Source organism: Panthera onca, chromosome B1, assembly GCF_046562875.1.
Source record: "Panthera onca isolate mPanOnc1 chromosome B1, mPanOnc1 haplotype 2, whole genome shotgun sequence".
Lineage (NCBI taxonomy): Eukaryota > Metazoa > Chordata > Mammalia > Carnivora > Felidae > Panthera > Panthera onca.
Genome location: NC_138342.1, coordinates 56,102,607 through 56,127,208, shown reverse-complemented (window position 1 = coordinate 56,127,208; position 24,602 = coordinate 56,102,607). Strand labels below are relative to the sequence as shown.

The following is a 24,602-nucleotide window of genomic DNA, read 5'->3' as shown; positions in this document are numbered from 1 at the left end:
GCCTGCTTTGGATTCTGTGTCTCTCTCTGCCCCTCCCCTGCTCATGCTCTGTCTCTATCTCTCGAGAATAAATAAGCATTTAAAAAAAAAATGTTAGAAAACATTCTTATAAGAGGAGCAACAGGCTTACATACACTGATGCTTCAGATTTTTCCCTAGGCATTTCTCTCAGACCCTGTGAAACCCTGTGGAAACCTTCAAATCCAGGCAATCTGACTGTGCTTACTTCTGGTCACCACCCTGATCCATTTCCTTCTCTGCTTCCTGGTTCTGTCAGCTGTTGAAACAGAAGTGCCCGCCTCTGTGTGTGTGAATGTGTGTGTAGTTCAAACTTTTTATATCTTAACTGCCTGTAAAGTCACTGACTACTATATGCAGAGCCAATCCTGAACTTGCTTTTGTCCTGGCTTCAGAAGTGAGCCTCCCCAGGCTTCCCTCGCCCTGCCATCCTGGGACTACCATCAGCCCCCAGGGTTCTTTTCAGTGCCAGCACCACTGACTGAAAATAAACACTGAAAAAGGAGATTAAATCGTGAGGTAAAATTTGCTTTTTAAAATTTCTTGCCTTGAAGTTTTTGTCCTGCAGCCATAAAACATTGGGCTTCTTTAGTGATTTCCATTTTGAACACATGTTTGCAATTTAAATGCTGTTGCCTAATTCCAGTTTTCCCACAGGAAACTCAGTATTGTTGTTGATGCTGTGCACAATCTCTTGGGCTTTCCGTGATCACATTTCTTTTTCTAGGGTCAGTTGGACTTTTCTGAAGCATGCCAGGTTTGGGGGTCTTCTTATGAAACTGCATGCCTCATAGGGGAATAAAGTTGGATTTCATTAGGGTGAAACAAATGGAAACAAATATTCTTTTCTCATTAAAAGAACCGTTCAGTTTTAATGTCAATTATCTCAGTTTTTTTTTTTCTTGAGAGACAGAGAGAGATAGAGAGATAGCACATGGGTGAGGAGAGGAGAAGGGCAAGAGGAAGAGAGAGAGAGAGAGAGAGAGAGAGAGACAGAAGGGGGTGAGGGGAGAATCTTTATCAGGCTCATGCCCAGCTCAGAGCCAAGGCAGGACTCAATCCCATGACCCTGAGATCATGACCTGAGTCTAAATCAAGAGTCAGATGTTCAACCAACTGAGCCATCTGGGAGCCCCTACCATTGATCTTTTTAAAAACTAATCTAGATATTGTAATTTTCTCCCTATTGCTCAAGTAGGAAGACCTATCATGTCATGTAAACTATCATATATAACCACATAAAATTGTATGTCACTTTCTGATAGGATTTAAAAGATGTTTATAAACTAATTTTTATAATTTTAAATATCATTCATAAACCACCTTCCAGGGTATCAGGCTCAGTGACATTAGTTACGTTATGTCTTCCAACCTGACCCCGTCTGCATCCATCTCCCCCTGTAATTCTGAATTCATCATTATCCGTGGGTCACACAAAGGCAGTGCAATTCAGGACTACTACTCCTAGATTCCTGAATTGGTTACACCCACTTTCCAGATGTGACGAGTATGTATTCAGAATCAGCTGCTTTATTTTCATCGTTACTCATATACATGCTTCTCTGACAACATTTCTGCAGCATTAATAGCTTAAGGTTTTGGTCAGAGGCAAGTCTGCTTTGTCAGAGAAAAATTTCCTTACAAATTATGAACACCCTCATTTGGATGAGATAAATCAAAGTCTGTTTCTGGTTGCCACTCACTTGTGGTATGTTTTTGAGCAGATTCTCTGCACTTGATACTTAATCTCTTCCACAGAATGAAAGTGAGACTCACCATTGGGGTGGGTAGCACAGTCGATACAATTTGTTTTCTAGAAGACGTGAATTCAGTTTGATATATCATTTATATCTACCCTATATTGTTAGAGAGTAGATTAAAAGTGGTTTAAAGTCATGCTTTACACATTTTACTGTGCATACAAATTACCTTGTGCATACAAATTACAATTTAACTTTGTTGAAATATAAATTTGATTCTATGTTGAGGCCTGAGATGCTACAGTTCTAACAAGCTCTTAGGTGATGCCGATAGTACATGGTGCTTGTACATGAACTGTATTTGAATAGCAATTGTGAATTGATTACATAAATATTTTAAAAAATAGAACAAATGAATCAAAATGAATGATTTAATGAAAAAGAATGAGTGAAGACATGAATGGACCCAGGAATGATATTATAAACGTATGAAATAACATTAACCACCCACCGAGTGGGGAACGAATTTGTCCACATGATTTGTAGCAGACAGTACAAAATTGGGGGTGCTGTGTCCTCAGTATTTATTTGCTTTCCCATAATAATCTATATGCATAATAAGAGCTGGTAGCGGGGTTATAGTGCTACTGAATTTTGTATTGTGGAACCAAAGAAGAAAAAGAGAGCCTTACTTACTTTCCTCAATTAATTCAAAATATATAAGCATTCGAATGATATTTGGGATCAAAAGTTACCTTTATAAAATCTGGGCAGAAATAATTGGCTAATAAATTAGTGGAACAAAACGTTTTAGGGAAAACGGTTTCATTTATTATGTGAAACTCAGGTCTAATATCCAAATATATTATGTTGCCTTCTGCTGTCACTCATTCCTGCCTGTATATCCAAATTAGGAAGTATCACTACCCCCAAGATCTTAGAAGATTCTATCTAAGTGGGACATGCAGCTTTAATCATTCACTCATTCAGTTCACTCAATATCTACTTCACTCCAAGTACAGAGCTTATCGAATCTATTTCACTCCTTTCTACTTCCTGCTTCTGCTGGGTTCTTGACCAACCACATTATTTGTTCCCTTCTTGGGGCTGCTGACGTATTCCACAGTAATTCATGCTGGAGAATTTCTTCTACTAGACTCTGTTCCTGCACTAACAAGGGACTGCTAAGGCAACCAAATATTTACCACCAAATAGAAGATGATTGAGAAGCATAGAGAAGGCAACAAATTAATATGGAATATTTAATATAGTTTTCTTAAAATGCCCTGGTCACTCAGCTTTTATCGGCATCTCATCTTAGGATCTCATCTGCCTTAAATTCATGTGTCTACTTATACTAAACCTCTGCTTTTCCATCATTATACTGTTCTTCAGGCCTCCAAAGGACCCAGCTCCTTTATGCGCAGTAATAAAGATGAAAAATCCTGATTATTTTTACTGTTTTCCTAGCATAAGATGCCGTGTATTTAAATTTTTTTTAATGTTTATTTATTTCTGAGACACAGAGAGACAGAGCATGAGTGGGGGAGGGGCAGAGAGAGGGGGAGACACAGAATCTGAAGAGGCTCCAGGCTCTGAGCTGTCAGTACAGAGCCCAACACAGGGCTGGAACTCATAAACCATGAGATCATGACCTGAGCTGAAGTTGGTCGCTCAACCGACTGAGCCACCCAGGCACCCCAAGATACCATATATTTAAAGACAAGCCCATGATTTAGTAACAACTTTTACTGGGGAGACAAAAAGACACACTAATTTTGTGTGCATACCTATTAATTATAAGATATAAAATTACGATATATAATACATGTCTTATAATGTAAAATGAAGAAATCTTTGTCCAGATTTCTCTCTTCTAGACTATTTTTCAGGGATGTGTGGAAGAATTACCTCTAAAACACCAGGCTATTGTATTAACAAGTTTTTCCTAATCAAAAACATACTTCTTGCTATACAAATTAATTTTAGGCATAACAGTTTAAGCAGCAGGTAGCTTTTAAATTAGTGATTTTGTGTGTGTAATTATACAAGTAAATATTGAAAGCTTCATCATTGTTTAAAGTTCCTTCAAGGAATTTTGGAATCACTAAATCATTTACAAAATATTTACATGATAAAAATTATATATAAGTATGTATATATCAATCCATTTAAGAACCTCTAGTTGGCAATCTTTGAAGTCTAGTTATAGTTATTTTGCTAGCGACAATAAGAGTTCTTCTAAGATACTATATAATTCAGATTGCTAATTCAAACTCTATTCATGTGTAATATATACTATGTATTATTTTTTTATTACAAGAGTCTCAAAAATAAATGGAACAATAGGCTCCAAGGGTCCTATAACTTCTATGTTTTACATTTCCTTCCATTTCTAGGATTTTTACATTCTGTGGGGATGCGGGGTGAGAGAGTTGTAAAATGAGAAACAGTAGTAAAAGCAAAGCTAGAGTTTTATTTACAAAGTTCAGTGCAAAGGGGCATCTGGGTGGCTCAGTCAGCTAAGCGTCCAACTTTGGCACAGGTCATGATCTCACGGTTCCTGAGTTCTGCCCCTATATCAGGTTCTGTACTGACAGTGTGGAGCCTGCTTGGGATTCTTTCTCTCTCCCTCTCTTTACCCATACCTGCATGCACGTACTTACACTCTCTCAAAATAAATAAATATACTTAAAAAAAAAAACCTTCAACAAAGTTTAGTAACTCTCTGCGATGATCAATTTTATGTGTCAACTTAATTGGGCCACAGGGAGCCCAGATATTTGGGCAACATTATACTAGGTCTGTGAGGGTATTTCTGGATGAGGCTAACATTTAAACTGGTAGACTGAATAAAGCAGATTTCCCTTTCTAATGTGAATGTGCCTTATCCAATTAGTTGAAAGCCTAAATAGAACAAAAAGACTTCCTCTTCCAGGGAGTCAGGGACAATTCATACAACCTGAATGCCTTGGAGCTGAGACATCAGTTTTTTTTTTTTGTGCCTTCACACTCAAACTGAAGCGTTGGTTGTTTTTGGGTCTCAAGCTTGCTGGCCTTCAGATTGGAACTAAACCATTGGTTATCCTGAGTCTCAGTTTGCCATCTACATGTCCTGGAACTTGTCAGTCTTTATAATTGCATGAGCCAATCCTTCATAATGAATTCTCTCTCTCTCTCCAAATATGTATAAATATATTTTTATTATATATAAATAATTTATATATATAACATATTAATTTTAATAATATATATAATTCATATTTTATATATAATTTAATATATATTAAGATATACATTATATATTTAAAATATTGGTTCTGTTTCTCTGGAGAAGAGAGAATAATAATATAATATGGTCCTAGGATTCAAATTTTTTTGAAGACTTAACAGAGCAATGAGATTCTAATTTGGAGTTAGTATTGTTAGTATGATTAGGATTAGGATAGTTACATCAAACAGTTTACTAAGGAATTTTTTATATGTACATTATGTACACACACACACCCACACACATACATATAAAGAGATTTATTATACCTAATTGGTTTATGAGGTTTTACAGGCAGACAAGTCCCAAGATCTGCAGGATAAATTGGCAAATTGGAGATCCAGAATAGCTGATGATTTAATTCCAGTCTGAGACTGGAGAAGGCATAAGAACCAGGAGAGCTGATAGTGTTTTAGCTTGAAAGCTGTCCGTTACCAGACTCAGGAAAAGTAAATGTTTTAGTTCCAGTGTGAGGACAGGAAAAAGGCTGATGTCACAGTTCAAAGATTGTCGGGCAAGAAGCATTCGCTCTTAGTTGGGGGAGGGCCAGTCTTTTTGTTTTATTCAGGCTTTCAACTTTAAGAAGGGCAATCTGCTTTATTCAATATACCAATTTAAATATTAATGTCATCCAAAAACACCCTCACAGAAATACTCAGAATGATATTTAAGCAAATAGCTGGTCATCTCATGCTACACTCAAGTTGATCAATAAAGTTAACCATCATAGCTCCTAAGCAAGATGGAGTAACAGGAAAAAAATTGAGCCCTGTGATTTCCAGATGACTGCCTTGAAGGAATCCCCAGGCCACAAGGAGATAAGAGCAGACATCCAAAAACAAAACAAAACAAAACAAAACAAAACAAAACAAAACCAAAACAAAACAAAAACAAGGCATACAAAGAAGCAGACAAAAAAAAAAATAATAAAAAATTTATTCAATTGAAAACTACCTAGAACTAATATGATGTTAGAATTAGCAAATTATGGCCTTAAAACAATCATTTTAACTGTATTCAATATGCTCAAGAAATTGAGATAACAAAAGTATAATCATTTCCAAAATGATATTCTGGAGATGAAAACTATGTCTGAGATAAAAAAGCAATAAGTGGCATTAACATCGACTCCACATTGCAGAAGAAAAGGTCAATGACCATGAAGGCATAGCAATAGATGTTATTTAAAATGAAACACAGGGGTGCTTGGGTGGCTTGGTCAGTTAAACATCGGACTGTTGATTTCAGCTCAAGTCATGATCTCACGGTTTGTGAGATAGAGCCTTGCATGGGACTCTGTGGTGAAGGCATGGAGCCTTCTTGGGAGTCTTTGTCTCCCTCTCTCTCTGCCCCTCCCCTGCTCATGCTTTCTGTTTCTCAAAATAAATAGATAAATAAAATGAAACACGAGGAGAGAAAAGAATTTTTTAAAATGAATAAAGCATCAGTGAGCTATGAATAACTTTACGTGGCCTGAGGTTTCAGAAGGAAGAACAAGAGAAATAATGACTATAAACCCATAATTCCAAGAAGATCAATAAATCTAAAACATGCACACACACACACACACACACACACACACACACGCACATATACTCCCTGTGAAAATAACCATACCAAGGCATATCATCATTCAATTGCTCAAAACCAGTGATAGAAAAAAAGAAAATCGTAGTCACAAGGATATAAGGCCCAGCATAGAGAATATAGTCCATGACATTTTAATAGCATTCTACAGTGATAGCTGGTAGCTACATTTGTGGGGAGCATAGATAAGTACAGAGAAGTTGAATCATTATGTTGTATACCTGCAAATAATGTAACATTGTGTGTCAACTATACTCAAAAAAATAAATAAAAAAGAAAATCTTAGAAGCAGACCAAAAAGGCAGAGGTGTTATGTACAGAAGAACAAAGGTAAGAAAGATGATGGATTTCCTACAAGGAAAAATGAGGTACAACTGAAGTGTAATGATGAGTGTTAGATTTATTTTGCCCTAAGTCCAGATAATTCTTGGCATATTTCTGTAAAATCTGATTTCCAGTTGTAAGATGTGCTGTTTCATTTGTTTCCAAGGCTTCCAGTAAAGACCTTTGTCCTGCTTGTCACTGGGCCAGTTGCTGCTCTTGCAATCTACAGCTTTACACCCACAAAAATGCCCTTTGTATTTAGATCTCTGAACAGTGAGTGTGTTAAAGGCCAATTTCACTCTGTATCAACTAACAGTGTCTTAAGAATAACATTAGTTACTCAACTTCTAATTTTTATTTTCTTTATTCTCCCAAGACTGGATTGTCAGAAAATAGCAATATCTTAAGAATTTGTACAACCTGGTATAAAAATGACTTCCCCAAACGACATCATGAGAAAAAACCTGAAGATGATTCATGGCTGTCCCATGGTCTATGCATTTACAAACAACTGGGAAAAGATTGAACAGTTCCACAGCAGACCCGATGACATCGTGATAGCCACTTACCCCAAATCAGGTGAGTTTTATAGCCTGACAAATACATATCTGACGTTAGCCTTTGTTTCCTGAAAATCAGCTTCTCTACAAAATCATTATCATCCTAAAGGTGCCTGGGTGGTTCAGTTGGTTAAGCGTCAACTCTTGGTTTTGACTCAGGTCATGATCTTGTGGTTTGTGGGTTTGAACCCTGCATCAGGCTCCATGCTGACAGTGCAGAGACTGCTTGGGATTCTCTCTCCCTCTCTCTCTGCCCCTCCCCTGCTTGTACTCTCTCTCTCTCTCTCTCTCTCTCTCAAAGTAAATAAACTTTAAAAAATAAATGAATAAAATCATTATCATCCTAAATAAAATTATTATTCCTGTCAGTCAGTCTGGCCATCGACTTTGAATATATTTTGGATGAGCATTTGGGACACAGAAAGAAGAATTAAGTATCTAATAGAATGCAGTAAGATGGCAAACTCCCTGTAGGTACTTTTTCCCTCCAGATTCCATAATAGTTACACAAAATGTTGCCTTTCAATGCAGGTACCACTTGGGTTAGTGAAATTGTGGACATGGTTGTAAATAATGGAGATGTTGAAAAATGTAAGCGGGATTTTATAACAGTTAGAGTTCCAATGTTGGAAATGGCCGTCCCTGGACTAAGAACTTCAGGTAATTGTAAACCAGCTGGGAATTATATTTTGGTAGTATTATTTATACAACACATTAAATATTATATTTGCATTTTCCATTCAAAGAAAATGGAGTCAATTTGGTGCCATAAAATGGAAGTTTGCAAGCAGTACAATCACCAATACATATAGAGAAACTGTAGTTTAATACATTGCATATCCAGGTATGATAGCCTAAGATGAAAGAATTTTGTTGTAGAAAACAACTAAAAATTTGGTTGATAACATAAAAAATGTTCCTTATCTTTTTTTTTTTTTTTTACTTTTGTTGTATAAAATCTTATAGATTGGATTAATAAGCTCATAATTTAGGATATTGCTGTAGTTAAATAAGTAAAGTACCAATGCCTCTCAAACACAAAATTTATTATTAATACAATTCATTTTCATTCCACAAATATTTTTTGAATGCTTCTAAAGAATTATGCACTGTGCTATGGGCTATACAATGATTAGTAAATTCAATGCCCTATTCCCAAGGAGTTTACAGTAATACTGTTATTAAAAAAGTAAATAATAATATGTGAATATTATTAGGCTCATGTATCCAAAGAATAGGGCTCTATAAAAGAGAGTTTATTTTAGCTCAGATATTTAGGGAACTCTACTTTGAAATGAGACATAAAGTCATGCACATAGTTGGAGAAAACACATTTCAGGTGATGAAATAGTAGGTATGAAGTCCTAGATGCAGAAAAGACCTTGGTACAGTCCAGGGATTAAACAACAATGAAAGGGGGAAAGAAGGGCTTGCAGTTTTCAAGAAATGCTCAGTGATCTAAGAGAGGATCAGGAGTATGATGTCCTGTGGGCAAGTGAGAAGGGCTTAAGAAGTGAGACCTAGCTCTCTAATGCTGCTGGAAACCTGGGGTAGAAAGACAGAAGTATGGTGGTGAATGTTTATATCAATTTAAAGAGCAGAATCCAAATTCTGTATCCTACCAGAGTTAGTTACTTCCACAAGCAGAGAAGAACCAATAGGGAAGGTGTCATTCCTTCTGTGTGGTTGCCTGAAGTCAGAGCAAATGCTGAATCTTTGTGCTAAAAGAGTTATTCTGGGATAAGCAAACAAAGTGAGTTCAAGAGTGAGATCAGACTCCAAAGCCATAAAGAAGTATGAAATGTAAAAGCAATAGAATCAGAATAATCAGGGTGGGAGACTCAGGTATGACTAATGGCAGATGGGGGTTAAGAGTAGGGAGTGAAGCCTTGTAGCATCACCAGAGAGTGAGTAGGTGAGGTTCAGCAGGTAATAGAGGGTAAAATGACACTCAAATGGACTCTGGAGCCTGAATATGAATATGTGTGATGTCATTACATATTCCCTACATTCACATTTGTGCAATAAAGGGTTCATTTGAAGGACCTTATGTGGTAAAACAATTACAACCTTGAGGTTGAGAAATCTTTTAAGGAAGTTAGGGAGTGAAAAGGAACAACAGCTATGGGAAAAACTTCATAAGAGAAACAAACATAAGAGTTCATGTCATGGGCATTGAGGAATAATGAGTTATGGAAGATTATGATTTCTCATTTCTATATGCTTTGTAAGGTGACTGTCACTATCAGGTCAGTATTAGCATAATGAAATACTTGATGAATTTTGTAGGTGTATAACTAATGTTTCCAGATAAAATTCAAGATACCACATTTAATCTTAAATTCAGATAAATAGCTCTTTTATTTAGCATAAGTATATCCCAAATATTAGACGGAGGATACTTACACTAAAAGATGTCTGTTGTTTACATGAAATTCAAATTTAACTAAGATTCTTGATCTTTGTTTCCTAAGTTGGCCAAGCCTATCCACATTAAAATTAAGAGATTCTTCCTAATACAACTATGTGCCATACATTTTTCTCTACAGAACATTCATTGGTAAACAAAGCAAGCTAGATCTCTGCTCTTGTGGGATCTCCATTAGAGTGTGTGTGTTTGGGGTGGGAATGAGGAAGAGGCATGGGAACTGACAATAAGTAAATAGACAAGTAATAAACTATGAAACAAAAATAAACCTTACACAGAACATTTTAAAAGGATGTTTTAATAGAGATGCAGTGGCTTTTTAGCATATGTAATAACTTTTTGTAAACAACTGAAGCATAAGATTGTTTTGAATAAGTCAGCTGCAATTTTGAGCAGGTGTGCCTTGTATGCAAAAGGTGGGAAGATAATGTAGGATTAACAGGTAATCTAGAGGTTAGACCGGGTATAAGTAATATTGTGAAAAAATGCAAAGGACTTTTTTATTGGATATGAAACCTGAAGGAGGAGACAACAATAATTGAGATTTTAAGTGTTGGTGACTGAACAGAAAATAGCATCATTAACAGATATATCTAGGATATGGTAAAGCCACTGGGTGCATTAAAAGAATAGTAAGTTAAAAGTATAGGCCCAGCCTTTCCTAGTCTATGTCAGGAATTCTCTGAGTGTGCCTTTACCCCAGAAGTGACTTCAGACTGACCAAAGTCGCTTAAGTAGTGAGATACAGGGTGCTGGGATCTTTCTAGCTCTGAGTATACAAAATAAATGGATATTTTCCATCTCAGGGAAATTCACATATCCCTTATACAAAGACTTGAAGCCAGGTTTCCCACATATTAGTTGTATGACTTTAGTGAGTCCAGCTAACACCTAAAAATTACACAACATTTTCATTTTGCATATATATACATATGACACATAAAGGAAATAATAAAAACGTAGGTGCAACAGCAGATGCTCTACAGAAATAACATTGTCTAAACCATAATAGCTGATGTGAGAATTACTAGTTATTGATATCTCTTTGAGATACAGAAAATATTTTTGTAATTATTTATAATAATGCAAGGTATGATAAAACTCCAAATTGCTAAATCCAATGCTATCACCCCTCGTTTTGGAGGTGGAGAAAATGAAACATAGAGACTAACATATTTTCAAATGTCTCATGATGAGTTCAGTGACAGACTTAGGATTCCAACACCTCAGAACTATGCCTTTAACCATGATGCAATATTGCCTCTTAGAATCCAGATAAATAAAATCTGTGATTGGTTTAAAATCTAGCAGCATTATATACTGCTCAAAAATATTTTACCAGGTTGTAGAAAATCAGGAAATGCAGGCTCCTTGAAGATTTTAATGTATCTCTATACCAAACTAAATTTTCCCAGGAATAGAACAATTAGAGAAGAATCCCTCACCCCGGCTTGTGAAGACACATCTACCAATTGATCTCCTTCCTAAGTCTTTCTGGGAGAACAACTGCAAGGTATATTCCACATTGCAAGCCAAAAATTTTTAATTAATTAATTAATTAACTAATGTATTTATTTATTCTTGAGAGAGACAGAGATGGTGTGAGTGGGGGAGGAAAAGAGAGAGAGGGAGAGAGAGAATCCCATGTAGGCTCCACGCTATCAGCACAGAGCCTGATGTGGGGCTCAAACTCACGAAACTGTGAGATCATGACTTGAGTCAAAACCAAGAGTCGGTCACTTAACTGCCTGAGCCTCCCAGGTTCCCCTACAAGTCAATTTTTTAATGTGACCTTATTGTTTTAATCACACAAATAGTGATTGCTCAAATGTTTTGTTTACTTGTCACTATGAGAACTGAGCTACATAAGAAAGTGGTTAAATAAAAAATACATATATTTCAATCTAAACCTATGTATTCAAATTTGCCAAAGACAGGTAGCAACAGGATCCCCATCTCAGGACAGTATTGCTACTGTTATTCCCCAGCGGTCTCTAGATGTTCTGGCCTACTCCCAAAACTCAACATAAAGATGTGAGTTCTTATTTGATTATTTGGTAAAATTCTCCAGTAAAACATTTGTGCCTGAATATTTGATTCTGGGGAAGTTTTAAATTTGAAATTCAATTTCTTCAATAATTGTGGGGCTATTCTGAGTATCTATTTCAACCTCACTGATTTTTACTGGTTTGTGATGTGTGAGGAATTCTAAGTTGTTGAGTTTTGTAATGAAAAGTGTTTTATAATTCTCTTCTTATTCTTTCTTTGAACAGACTGTGTTTTTATAGCTACTTTATTTTAGAGCAATTGTAGGTTCACAGCAAAATTGAGTGGAAGGGAAAGAGACTTCCCATATATCCCTTGCCCCTACACATGCATAGCTACCTAGTTTCAACAGCTCCCACCAGAGTGGGACATTTGTTACAACCGATGAACCTACATTGACGCATCATTATCACCCAAAGTTCATAGTTTACGTTAGGGTTCACTCTTGGTGTTGTACATTCTATGGATTGGGACAAAGGTATAATGACATACATATATATACCATTATAGTATCATATGGGGTAGTTTCACTGCCCTAAAAACCTTCCATACACCACCTGTTCATCCCCTTCTCCTCCCAACCTGGCAACAACTGATCTTTTTTATTGCCTCCATGGTTTTACCTTTTCTAAAATGTCATATAGTCAGAATCATACAGTTTGTGGCTTTTCCACATTGTATTCTTTCACTTAGTAATATGCATCTAAGGTTCTTCCATATCTTTTTATGGCTTGATAGCTCATTTCATTTTAGTGCCAAATAATATTCCATTGTCTGGATATACTCCAGTTCGCTCATTCACCTACTAAAAGACATCTTGGTTCCTTCCACATTTTGGTAATTATGAATACAGCTGCTCTGGGTATCCACTTGCAGGTTTTTGTGTGGGCCTTATTTTTCAACTTTGGGTAGATACCACGTAGTGCAATTGCTGGCTTGCAGGTAAGAGTATTGTTTAGCTTTATAAGAAACTGCCGAAGTGTCTTCCAAAGTAGCAGTACCATTTTTCAATCCCACCAGCAGTGAATGAGAGTTCCTGTCACTGACTCCACATCCTCATCAGGATTTGGTGTCAGCTTTCTGGATATTGGTCATTCTAATAAGTATGGAGTGATATCTCATTGTCACTTTAATTTTCATTTCCCTGATGACATATGATGTGTAACATCTTTTCATACTCTTATAATTTTAATGGCTGTAAGATTTGTTGTGATACGGCCTGTTTTTTTCCTTAATATTAGTTGTGCCTTCTCTTTTTTATTAGCCTTGCTAGATGTTTATTAATTTTGTGATTTTTAAAAAGAACCAGCTTTTTGTTTCATTAATTTGCCCTAGTGTTTTCCTGTTATTAATTTCCATGGATTTCAAATCCATGTGGTTTCCTTCCTTTTTTTTTTTCCTGCAGATGATTTATATGGCTCGAAATGCCAAGGATGTTGCAGTTTCGTATTACCATTTTGACTTAATGAATAATTTGCAACCTGTTCCTGGCACCTGGCAAGAATACCTGGAGAAGTTCATGACTGGAAATGGTAGGTAGGCTTCGGCTTGAAATTAATACATAATTTTTTTTATTTTTAATAATACTAATAAGCGTTACTGGTATGGCTTTTCTTATCAAAACACTTTTCAAAGTCAGTAACAAGTATATTTAAATAGCATTTAAAAAACTTAGATCAATTATATCTAATATCACACTATGACATCAATAAGTAGATTTGGTGTTTTACATTGGCTTGATGAAAATTTTCTCCAATGTCTTTTCAGTTGTTAGGAATCCATTCTCATTTCCTGCTTATGATAGAAATTGCTTAACATGCCCATATCTTTAGTTAGATCTGTTATACATAAATAGTACTTAGACAAATAATTAATATGAGTACTTAGTAGGATAGTTTTCTTCCACCTGAGGCTAAGTAAAACCCACTGGAGCTCAAAGCACTTTCATTTGAAATTTACATTTACTTTGTACTTTCTATTTTTAAAATCTAATTGTACATTCATAATTATTTATTTTTAATTGGCCTTATATATTCAGTTCCCTTGATTACTAAATTCCACAAAACATTTGTACAATTTGGCTTATTGTTTAGAAACAAATCTTTAATCTGATGAATGCTTATGGTAATAGACTGTTTTTTCTGGAATTAGTGGCCTATGGTTCCTGGTTTAATCATGTTAAGAGCTGGTGGAAGAAAAAGGAAGAACACCCAATACTTTTCTTGCACTATGAAGATATGAAAGAGGTAAATAGAAATTCATTCTGGATAATTCCCCCACTACATCCAAAGGGTTGGGGCCAAGGGGTAATATATATTTTCAACTTAATCTATGGACTAAAAAAATGTTACGATTATTTTGCCTCTTCTCCATGCCTGCTTACTCAAATCTTTCTAAGATCATTAGTGACTTCTAGTGGTGAATCCATGACATTTTTATCTTCTCATACTTTTTCACCATTGTTTATTTTGAGCACCTTTTCTTTTTGAAATTCTTTCCTACATTTAACAAGTTATCATACTCTTCTGGTTTTCCTGTGGATCTCTATCACTTAATTTTGTTTTGTTTTGTTTTGTTTTTTAAGCTGCTTGCTACATTTTCGTGATCATACCCATGCCCACTGTTGCCAAAACTATTTATGTGCTAATGATCCCCCAAAACCCCATTTTAACTTCCACCCTAATTCAGATGCATGCTTTAATTAAAATGACCCTCAAATTTAACACATTCAAAACTAAACTCATTTTGCTTCTCTCTCTCTCCAACGCGTAAGCCTTTTCTCCTTTTATTCTCTCTTTGGTTAACGATGTCATTTGTCCATTAATTTTCAAGTTTGAAAATATATTGTCTTCATTGGCTTCCATATAGTGGATATGGTTCCACTCTATTGTGAGCATCTCATTGGTTCATATGACCTGTCTATTATAACTCTGAAAAGTACCCCTCTCCTTTACTCTCTTACTATATCCCTCTTAGTTTGGAGAGTCATAAGCATTCATGTAGTCTCCTGTATGAACTACTATTACTTCAAATACTGCATAGTTCCAGCCCTACTCTGAGGCTATTTTACTTAAATTAGGCAAACACACACACACACACACGCGCACACACACACACACACACCAGAGAAATATGTGGAAACCAAGTTTCTCTATTTGAAAAGCCTGGACATAAAAATGAGAATACATTTTAGCCTTTCAGATTCATAATGGAAGGTACAATAGCTATCATTTTCATGGCTGCATTCACAGTACATAATATAGCACCTTACATATACGGAGGGACTCATATGATAACTTGTATGGATAATTGATTATTTGAATGAATAAATAAATGAATGAGCAGTAATAACAAGCTTTTTAGAGACACCAATTTTACTTGTTATAACAGAAATCCTGCCTCATGTAAAATTTCCCTTGATCCAAGTATTTCTGAAAATGCCTCAGGGTACTTCTCACATTTTAACCAAAAGAGTCCTTTGAATTTTTCTGCTCTGCCCAGGCTCCCATCTTCCATCACATCTGTTTGCAGCCCATAGAGAATTCATGGTCTAAGCTTTACTATTGTCCACTTACACAGGGCTTGAGGCAATTTATTTCAATTTGCTGGTAATATGCAGCTGTGAAACTGAAGTGGTATTATGAGAACACTTTTAAAAAGTGACACTATCCCATGAATGTTTGATTAGCCAGAGTTAAGTCATGAATTCATAAGAGAGAAAATTGTCCTTCTGTTCTATGTTTCTTCACTTCCTAGACCCAGCATAGCCCTTAATAACTTTATGAAAGGATCAATTTTAGCTTCTGAATATAGTCCTTTTTCTCCATAGGGATGGGGAAGTACATTTTCTGGGCCGGGCTGGTATCCAAATTCTGAGTCTGACAGCATGTTGTCCTCTACATGACATTTTTGTGTCAACCATGTATCTCCTTATTTAGCTAAAATGTGTTATTCAAACCCACTTGTTCATACTGATTTATGGTCCGACCCAATCAGCTTTATAAGCATATCTTATATCTTATATGAATATAAGCATATTTTTAATTCCACTCAAACGTGCTACAATCATAGTGCTAATAGATGATCTTTTTCTCCTGTCATACCAGTCATTTTTAGACAATGTATATGAAGTTTATTCTATCAACAATAGAACAAAATTATAATTGCATATCAGTAATAAAATTCAGAGAGAGGTCCAGTAATTTACATCAGGTTTATGAGCATCTGCATAAATTCTTAACCAATGAGGTGACAGAGTAATACAGCAGAAGGAGATTCTGTAGGAGCCAGCTCCCCGCTTTCACTTGAACTGCGCTATAAATTAACATGCTCATTGATATTTAGGCAGTGGCCAGATTATTCTCCAAACACTTTGAATCCCTAATAGAAACTGTTTTCTATTTGTCTGTCCATCTGTGGTTTTCCTAGCACCACTATTAACTTTTCTTTGGCCCTGTTTCCATTATCATCATTTCTGACCTTTTACTTCTTCCAAGCATCCCTTAATTAGTCATCTCTTTCTGTTCTCATTGTCTGACATATAAGACATTGGCAGACCTTCCCTTGTAGGGAACTCCCTGCCAAAATGTACGTATGTGTGTACATGAACACACATACAGTTAATGACATATTATTAAATGCTGTTGCTTCCCTGCATAAGAGATAAAGTACAAATCCTTCAGCAGGACATCCAAGGACTTTCTCAGTTTTACCCCAATTTATCTTTCCAGTTTTAAAGCCCTCTCTCACTCCTATGAACAACTCAGACCAAACTTCAACCTCTTTCCTTTTTTTTCTTCCTTCAACATATTATGAGACCCTATACCCCCAAAAGTTTTGACTGTTTTCTCTACTGGAAATGCACTCTCCAACACCTCAGCAGACCACACATCATGGTAAATTCTGACTCCCTTTTTCAACTCAGCTTAGCTATCACCTTCTCAAAGTATTTCTAGACATACCCATATAGAGTTTAGTTTAGCTTCCTTAAATTTACAAATATTAAGTTTATGTCATTAGAATCCGGAAAGTGATCCGTTTATCAAATTTTGTTCTTTTTATCCTCAATTATTCATGAATAACTTAAGTTTTGATATCTTTGCGCTTTCATGGGAGTTTATTTTTGATAGTTTATATCCAAGCAAGGTTGAAGGTATAAAGACTCTAAGGCAAACATACTTGAAGTTGTTCATGAATTTATTATTTTTGTTTTTAAATATTGTTATTAAAAACAAGAAAGGATGGGGTGCCTGGGTGGCTCAGTCAAGAGTCGGACTTCGGCTCAGGTCATGATCTCACATTTTGTGGGTTCGAGCCCCCTGTCAGGCTCTGCGCTGACAGCTCACAGCCTGTAGCCTGCTTCAGATTCTGTCTCCCTTTCTCTCTGCCCCTCCCCAGCTCACTCTCTCTCTCAAAAATAAATAAACATTTAAAAATTTTTTTAAATAAAAATAAAAAAAAGAAAGGAATTTCGATTACGAACAAATAAATAAAGCCAGGAAGAATAAAAAAATAATACTGGGTCCCTAAACTTTCACTGTTCAAATCTGATTACAACTTGACTTAAAATAGCTGCTTTTTTTCCTCCATATATTGTTACTATTTAGCCAAGCTTTGTTCTTATTTTACTTTTGATATAAACTAATATAATATGAAATTTAGAATAAACAAAATATTTCTAGCCTATTTTTCCCAAACATAAATTATTGATTTTTTCATTTTCATGATTAATTTTAAAAAACATTGATGACCCAACAAAATGTGGATTGAATATTCAGAACCAAGACTTAAGAAAACAAATTATAAATATTACAGTTTTCACATTATGTTAATGATGTGTTTACCATTTTCTTGGGTATGTCTCTCTTTACCCACTGATAGAATCCAAAGCAGGAAGTCAAGAAGATTATAAGATTTCTAGAGAAGAATTTGAATGATGAGGTCTTGGATAAGATCATCCATCACACCTCATTTGAAATGATGAAAGACAACCCTCTGGTGAATTACACACATATACCAAGTACAGTGATGGATCACAGCAAATCCTCTTTTATGCGTAAAGGTAAGTATTTTGCTGAATTTAATTTCCCTTTTCACTTTCTTATGAATTACTCTGAAATGAGGATTAACTTTGTGATCTCTAACAAGTTACTTAGCCAGTTTGGGCACCAATTTCTTTATCTGTAATATAAGGACATTAAAAATACCTGCCACAAAAAGTTGCTGAACTAGATTAGAAATTACCAGAGGAAATAATGCTTATAAACCTGTTATCTGAATACCTTGGGTATTTGATGCGTATTTCTTCTCCTATTTACTCTGCTACTAAATGGGACTAGTTTTGTCAGTTCTCATGTGAGTCATTCCAAAATTTTTATTCTTAAATCTTGAATCTTTACCTAAATAGGCATAGGCCTCCCTCTCTTCCTCAGTAATTGGTTAACGTCACTCAATACAGAACCATCTACCCCATATCACTTAGAAAACGGAGGTCACTTTGTTAAGGATTCACCAGGAGAAAGGACTTTTTTTTACCCTATGGGAAGATTCTGTTCCCTAAAAATACCATCTGAATTATAGGAAACATGGAATCTAAATTTAAATTAAAAAGATGACAAGAGAGGAATATGGCATTCACTATTGATTCCACTGAAGCAAATCTTTTAGCTTGTGGCTTCTTGTACAGGATTTGTGTCAAAAGATGTTTTATTAGTGATAAAAATAATGCATTTAACAAATTATTAACAAACAAATTTGAGAAGTTATCCACCTAATAACGTCACCTTCTATTTTCAATATTCTTTATTGAAGTGGGAGGGAAAGGGGTAAAATTACAGTTAGTGTGCTAGGAAGTAAACACAACCCTAAAATGTACTGTGCATATGAACATGTGGCTGAAAACCCTTTATTTTCAAAGACTTACATGGTTAAATTGTTTTCTAAAACATTTTTCTCTATTAGTTATTAAAATAGCAAATAGTGTTGGTGTTTTCAAATTATTTTTTATTTTCAAAAGCATTACATTTAACTTTTCAAACCTAACCTCTAGAAAGTAAAATTTTCATTGTAAGTGGTGTCTAAACAAAGACTCATGCACACATACACACATTTTGCTGGCAGAAAGGAAAAAAAAAATCCGAAAAGAATGCTCCTTTACTAAATAAGGCAAATTGTCATTTTGTCGGATTATCTGAATGTAACTTCCAAGAGAGTTTTATTCCCAGCCATATGAAAATTGGTACCACCTCATGATATCTCATTAGAGTATTGAGGTAGATGAAATAAGTTCCATAACTGGATTCTGTGTTTCTCCACCTTCAAACAGAAAAGAGTGCATGCTGGTCTAATGGGAGAGTCAGTCTTTACATCTTCTCTGGAAGTGGTAAAAAAAAAAAAAACAAAAAACATATTCTCTGAGGGCAGATTGATCTGGTGTTTATCCAGGTTATTCCACTCCCTGAATCTATGACTTTGAATACATTGAATCAATCTGCCAAAGGTCTGGCTATATCACTGAAAATATGGAGAAAGTAACAAGCTCTGTGTCATAAATTTTGGTGGAGGATTATGGTAAATGACATGTAAACATTTGGAATGTTTTTTCTGACCATAAATAATACATTAAAAAGTAACAAGTCTTATTAGTCTAAATAGTTTATCCACTTATTCATTCATGCACTCAAGAGACACTTAAAGAATCCTTATTTATTCATTAATTTGCGTATAGGAAACACTCTTCGTGAACACCTGAATGCAGCATGTATTCTCTAGAACATGCTTGGATGAATGACACATGCATCTGCTTTAAGAGGCTTATAATGCAATGCAAGAGGCATGCATGTAAATGGATGTTAAACAGGGTTCAGATTGATGTATAAACAAAGGGCCAGGCGCACTCAGTCTTGAAGGATGCCATGTTGTCTAAGTCAAGGTCATACTTTAGTTACATAGTATAAAATAGTAAAAGTAGTACGGAGAGGATAGATGATCTACAATGTTCATGCTTGTGTCCCCAATCGCAATAAAACAGAAAAATCTGGGCTTCGACCAGCATTTATGTTGTCAAAAAAATTTATACTTCCCTTACTCTTGTGAAGCAAATGTGTTTATGTATATTATATAATTAATACTCAAAATACAAGATCATTGGAATACTTTATATATAACTCTTTATTGTTTAATCCGTGCTTTTTATTTTTAATGGCATCTTTACAGATGTACTGTTCCAAATATACACTACTCTTGCATTTCAAAGAGCTCTTAACCCTAGAGAGCATAGTGAGTGACCATAGAACACAAAGTATAATAACCAGGGAAAAACCTTGTTTACGGGGATGTTTTTCAATAAAAGGATTTGAAATCTTCATCAAGTCATCATGAGTTAATGTAGCTTGCAATTCAATAGGACATACTTCATATTTTATAAAATAGCAAAAGTAGATGTTTGTCTCCAAGCACATTTGTAGTACATTAAAAATTTATTTATTTTGGGGGGCGCCTGGGTGACTCAGTCGATTAAGCGTCTGACTCCAGCTCAGGTCATGATCTCACAGTTTGTGAGTTCAAGCCCGACGTCAGGCTCTGTGCTGACAGCTTGGAGCCTGGAGCCTGCTTCAGAATATGTGACCCCCTCTGTCTCTACCCCTCCCCTGCTCATGCTCTTTCTCTGTCTCTCAAAAACGTTAAACTTTTAAAAAATTTTAAAAATTAATTTATTTTCCAAATAAATATTTACAAGCATCCAAGTATAAGAAATAAATGTAAATTTGTATTCCAAAAGTTTTGTAAAAATGGTTCAGAGATGTTATATATTTGATTTTAAATGCTATTCTTTTCATCTAAACTTCAAATACAGTAGAAGTCTAATGAACTCAGGAAAGCAGGGATCCTCCAGGTGTCATGCCATCTTCATTTATAAATTCATGGGAAATTATACTTATCAACTTTCTAGTTCATGGATTGTTTTTGCTGATGACCAGTCCTTTGTATAGTTTCCAAAACTAATTCATGAGATAAAATCTGCCCTGACCATTGATCCAATGCCCAGTAGTAACCTTATGACCCATGACAAACAGAAACACTAAAAGAATCTCGTTCAGGAAACTATTGTACAGCCTGTAAATTTTGACAAGAAAATTAATCAGTTTCAGAATGATTCTTTAAAAGTCAATCAAAACCACAATGAGATATCACCTTACACTTGTTGGAATGGCTAGTATCAAAAAGACAAGAAATAACAAGTGCTGACGAGGATGTGGAAAAAAGGGAACACCTTGTACACTGTTGTTGGGATGTAAATTGTAGCCACTGCAGAAAACAGTGTGGAGGTTAAAATTAAAAATAAAATTAAATGGGTGCCTGGGTGGCTCAGTCGGTTGAGCGTCCGACTTCAGCTCAGGTCACGATCTCGCAGTTCGCGAGTTCGAGCCCCGCGTCGGGCTCTGGGCTGATGGCTCGGAGCCTGGAGCCTGCTTCCGATTCTGTGTCTCCCTCTCTCTGCCCCTCCCCCGTTCATGCTGTGTCTCTCTCTGTCTCAAAAATAAATAAACGTTAAAACAAATTTTTTTTAAAAAAATTAAAAATATAACCACCATATATTTGAGAAGATATATGCACCCCTATGTTCATTTCACCATTATTTACAATAGCTAAGATATAGAAGAAATGTAAGTGTTCAGCAATAGAGGAAGGGATAAAGGAGATGTGGTTTATATGTACAATGGAATTCTACTTGCCATAAAAAATAAAATAAAATCTTGCCATTTGCAACAACATGGATGGACCTAGAAGGTATTATGCTACGTGCAACAAGTCAGACAGAGAAAGACAAATACCATACAATTTCACTTATTGTGAAATTTAAAAAAAATAAATATTAAACAAAACAAAGCAGAAACAGACTCATAAATAAAAGAACAAACTGATGGTTGCCAGAGGGGAGGGGAGTGGGGGAATAGGCGAAATAAATGAAGGGGATTAAGAGGAACAAACTTCTGGTTATGAAATAAATAAGTCACAGGGATGCAGAGTACAACATAGGGAATGTGAATTATATTGTAATAACATGATAACTTCATTTATCATGTTGATCATTTCTTAATGGATAGAAATGTCGAACCACTATATTGTATGCTGAAACGAGTCTAATATTGGATGTCAATTATACTTCAAAAAAAATTCAGGTTCTGTTTAGTTATAAGCCACCTTTTTAGATGGAAGGAATTACCGATAAAAGAGAACTGACATTTTAAAATATTCAAATACAAGGAAAGTTTTTCTTTTCTAACCTTTTCTTTTAGTATACATTAGCTTTTCCCTCATACTGGAAATATATTACTCCTTCATGTTTTCTTATTTATTTTTAGGGACTGCAGGTGACTGGAAGAATTACTTCACAGTGGCCCAAAATGAGAAATTTGATGCCATTTACAAGAAGGAAATGTCTGGAACTGCACTTCAGTTCCGCACAGAGATTTAAAGAGCCTACACTGCCAATCTGAAGGAGGAAGAACTGAGCTGTAATTTGTTAAAATGGGCAGTTATGAGTTTACTTGGGCAGTCAAATGGACTTATAAAGGAGAAAATGTGCTTTTAAAATGGATTTTTTTTTTTTAGCGTCATTAATCAGGTCTCAGTTTCACTCCTGACTCTGAGCTTCCAAATTCCCTAAAGTTAGGGCCAATTGTTACCTTTTTGTAGGATCTTCCTGCCTTTTCCTAGACTAGTATGAACCGCAAAGTACATTATCCTACTCAATCTCTACATATTGTGGCTGAGAATTCTGTTCCCCTCCCTATTAACATGGTCCAAGAAGTCCTATTTGCACCCTGAAACTATATTTTTTAGCTCTGCCCCAGCTTCCCTTTGTTGAAAATTTGACTCAGGACACTGTGTTCCATTGCTGTCTTCCAGGTTTCAAGTTGTTTCCTGGGTCATAGATCATCTTCTCACAGTGTCACTATTTGGATAACATAGTTCATGTCCCAGATGATGTGGTTCAGATTTCAGAAATGTTGTTCCTATACCTAATTTCTAAGCATACAAATTTTTAATTGATGAGGATCCAATTTCTGGGTCTCCATAGGTGAAAGGCCTATACTGGTCTCCCTAAGACCCTTCCATGGGAACTGTAGCTCTGCTCTGAGAGCCTGGAGAGAGGCAGCAACCTGCTTCCTGTGCAAAGTCCTCCCCAACCTCAACAGTCTCTACTGCAAGGCTGAGAATTGTCTATTGCCATGCTCTGGGCAACATTCAGGAATTTCAGTTACTTCATTTTGTGATTTTTTTTTTTTTTTTTTTTTTGGTGCGTGTGTGTGGCATTTATCAAACTGGTACCAAAGGGAGACTCTGTTCTGAATTTCCACTATGCCCTTCTTACCCCATTTCCCTTCTGTGTACCATCCAACACCCATGCCCATCAGCTTGGGCTCTTTGATAAAATGCTTCCTTGGGACATTTGTTTCTCAACGCCAGCTTTGCCTTAGACGTACTCATCTATATCTCCATGTGCAGCAAGATCTTTTATCTGCGATAATATCGGCATGTGACAAATTGCATGCCAGGCCCAACCTCCCAAACTCATGCTTGGTGAGAATGTCCTGGGTCTTATTTGTTCTGGAGAAGAGTTCTGGAGCTGAGCCACGACTGAGACAGCTACAGTAATTTGGGTGATGGTGTTTTGCCTTCATAGGCAAATGGCTGCCATCAGCCTCTGAAGTGGGAATAGAGCCTCAGGCATGTAACTTCTCTCCTCCCTAGCCCCAGCAAACTGTTTATCTAATGGCAACTGCAAATCTCCTGGGAGTGATATATATACATGATTTTGGAAATAGTTGTTTTGATAGTTTTATTATAATATGTATTAGAAATTATTTTTGTATGTTCCTTAGAAATATGTTTAGTAGTAGTTAATCTTGAATACCTAGGGATGTGGTGAACTAGTTTCAGCTTTCTAGAATATGCTTAACAACACAAAAGTAAAGCCGATCACAGATCTATTTGATTTATTATCTTTATTAATCAGTTAATGTGATACATGCTTTGGATTATATGGTATATTTTTGAATAAAAAATGTGTCTTTCTGAACTAGTCTTTAATCTGGGTAATAGATCGGCTACACTGACTGCCTTCACTAGCAGGATAGGATAGTTTCTATTTTCCCTAGTTTTCCTTTGTGGAAATAAGTTTCTGTACCTGGATTTTAATTTTTAAAAAATTAAGTAAGCTTTAACTATGTCCCAGGTATTTTATTAGGAACTGGATATAGAGTGGAGAAACAAATCGAATTTAGATTTTCATTTACTTTTCTTACAGGTGTTGCCTCTGATCCAAATGCCAGAACTCTGTTCACTCTCTCATCAACTCAAGCTTCACACTACAGAGTAACACTCCTACTAGAATTCCAATTTCAGAAGTGCCTGATATCTTTTAAAATCACTTAAAAACTGCCACCAAGTTAATTTTCCTAAAATAATGCTTTTATCATTATTTTTCCTATTCAACAATCATCCGTATAATTTTCAAACAAAAAAAATTAGAATAATCTCATTCTATTTTTCTCTTACCTAAGCACATACCTCAAGGATAGTGATAGCAGATGTCTGGCAAGGATGAGATTACTTTCATATCCTTGGCCCCTTGCTAATCAATCAAAGACCGTTTTCCAAGA

The 24,602-nt window shown here is 35.7% G+C and overlaps 1 protein-coding gene across 1 annotated transcript; it reads left to right on the top strand.

Annotated features, from left to right (window-relative positions):
• The first annotated feature begins 348 nt into the window (after window positions 1-348).
• SULT1B1 (sulfotransferase family 1B member 1) lies at window positions 349-24,019 on the top strand. Its single transcript, XM_078446057.2, has 8 exons — window positions 349-537; window positions 7,277-7,479; window positions 7,992-8,120; window positions 11,304-11,401; window positions 13,340-13,466; window positions 14,086-14,180; window positions 17,815-17,995; window positions 22,299-24,019. The coding sequence occupies exons 2-8, from the start codon at window positions 7,332-7,334 to the stop codon at window positions 22,409-22,411; spliced, it is 891 nt and encodes a 296-aa protein (XP_078302183.2). The 5' UTR covers window positions 349-537; window positions 7,277-7,331; the 3' UTR covers window positions 22,412-24,019.
• The last annotated feature ends 583 nt before the right edge of the window (window positions 24,020-24,602 follow it).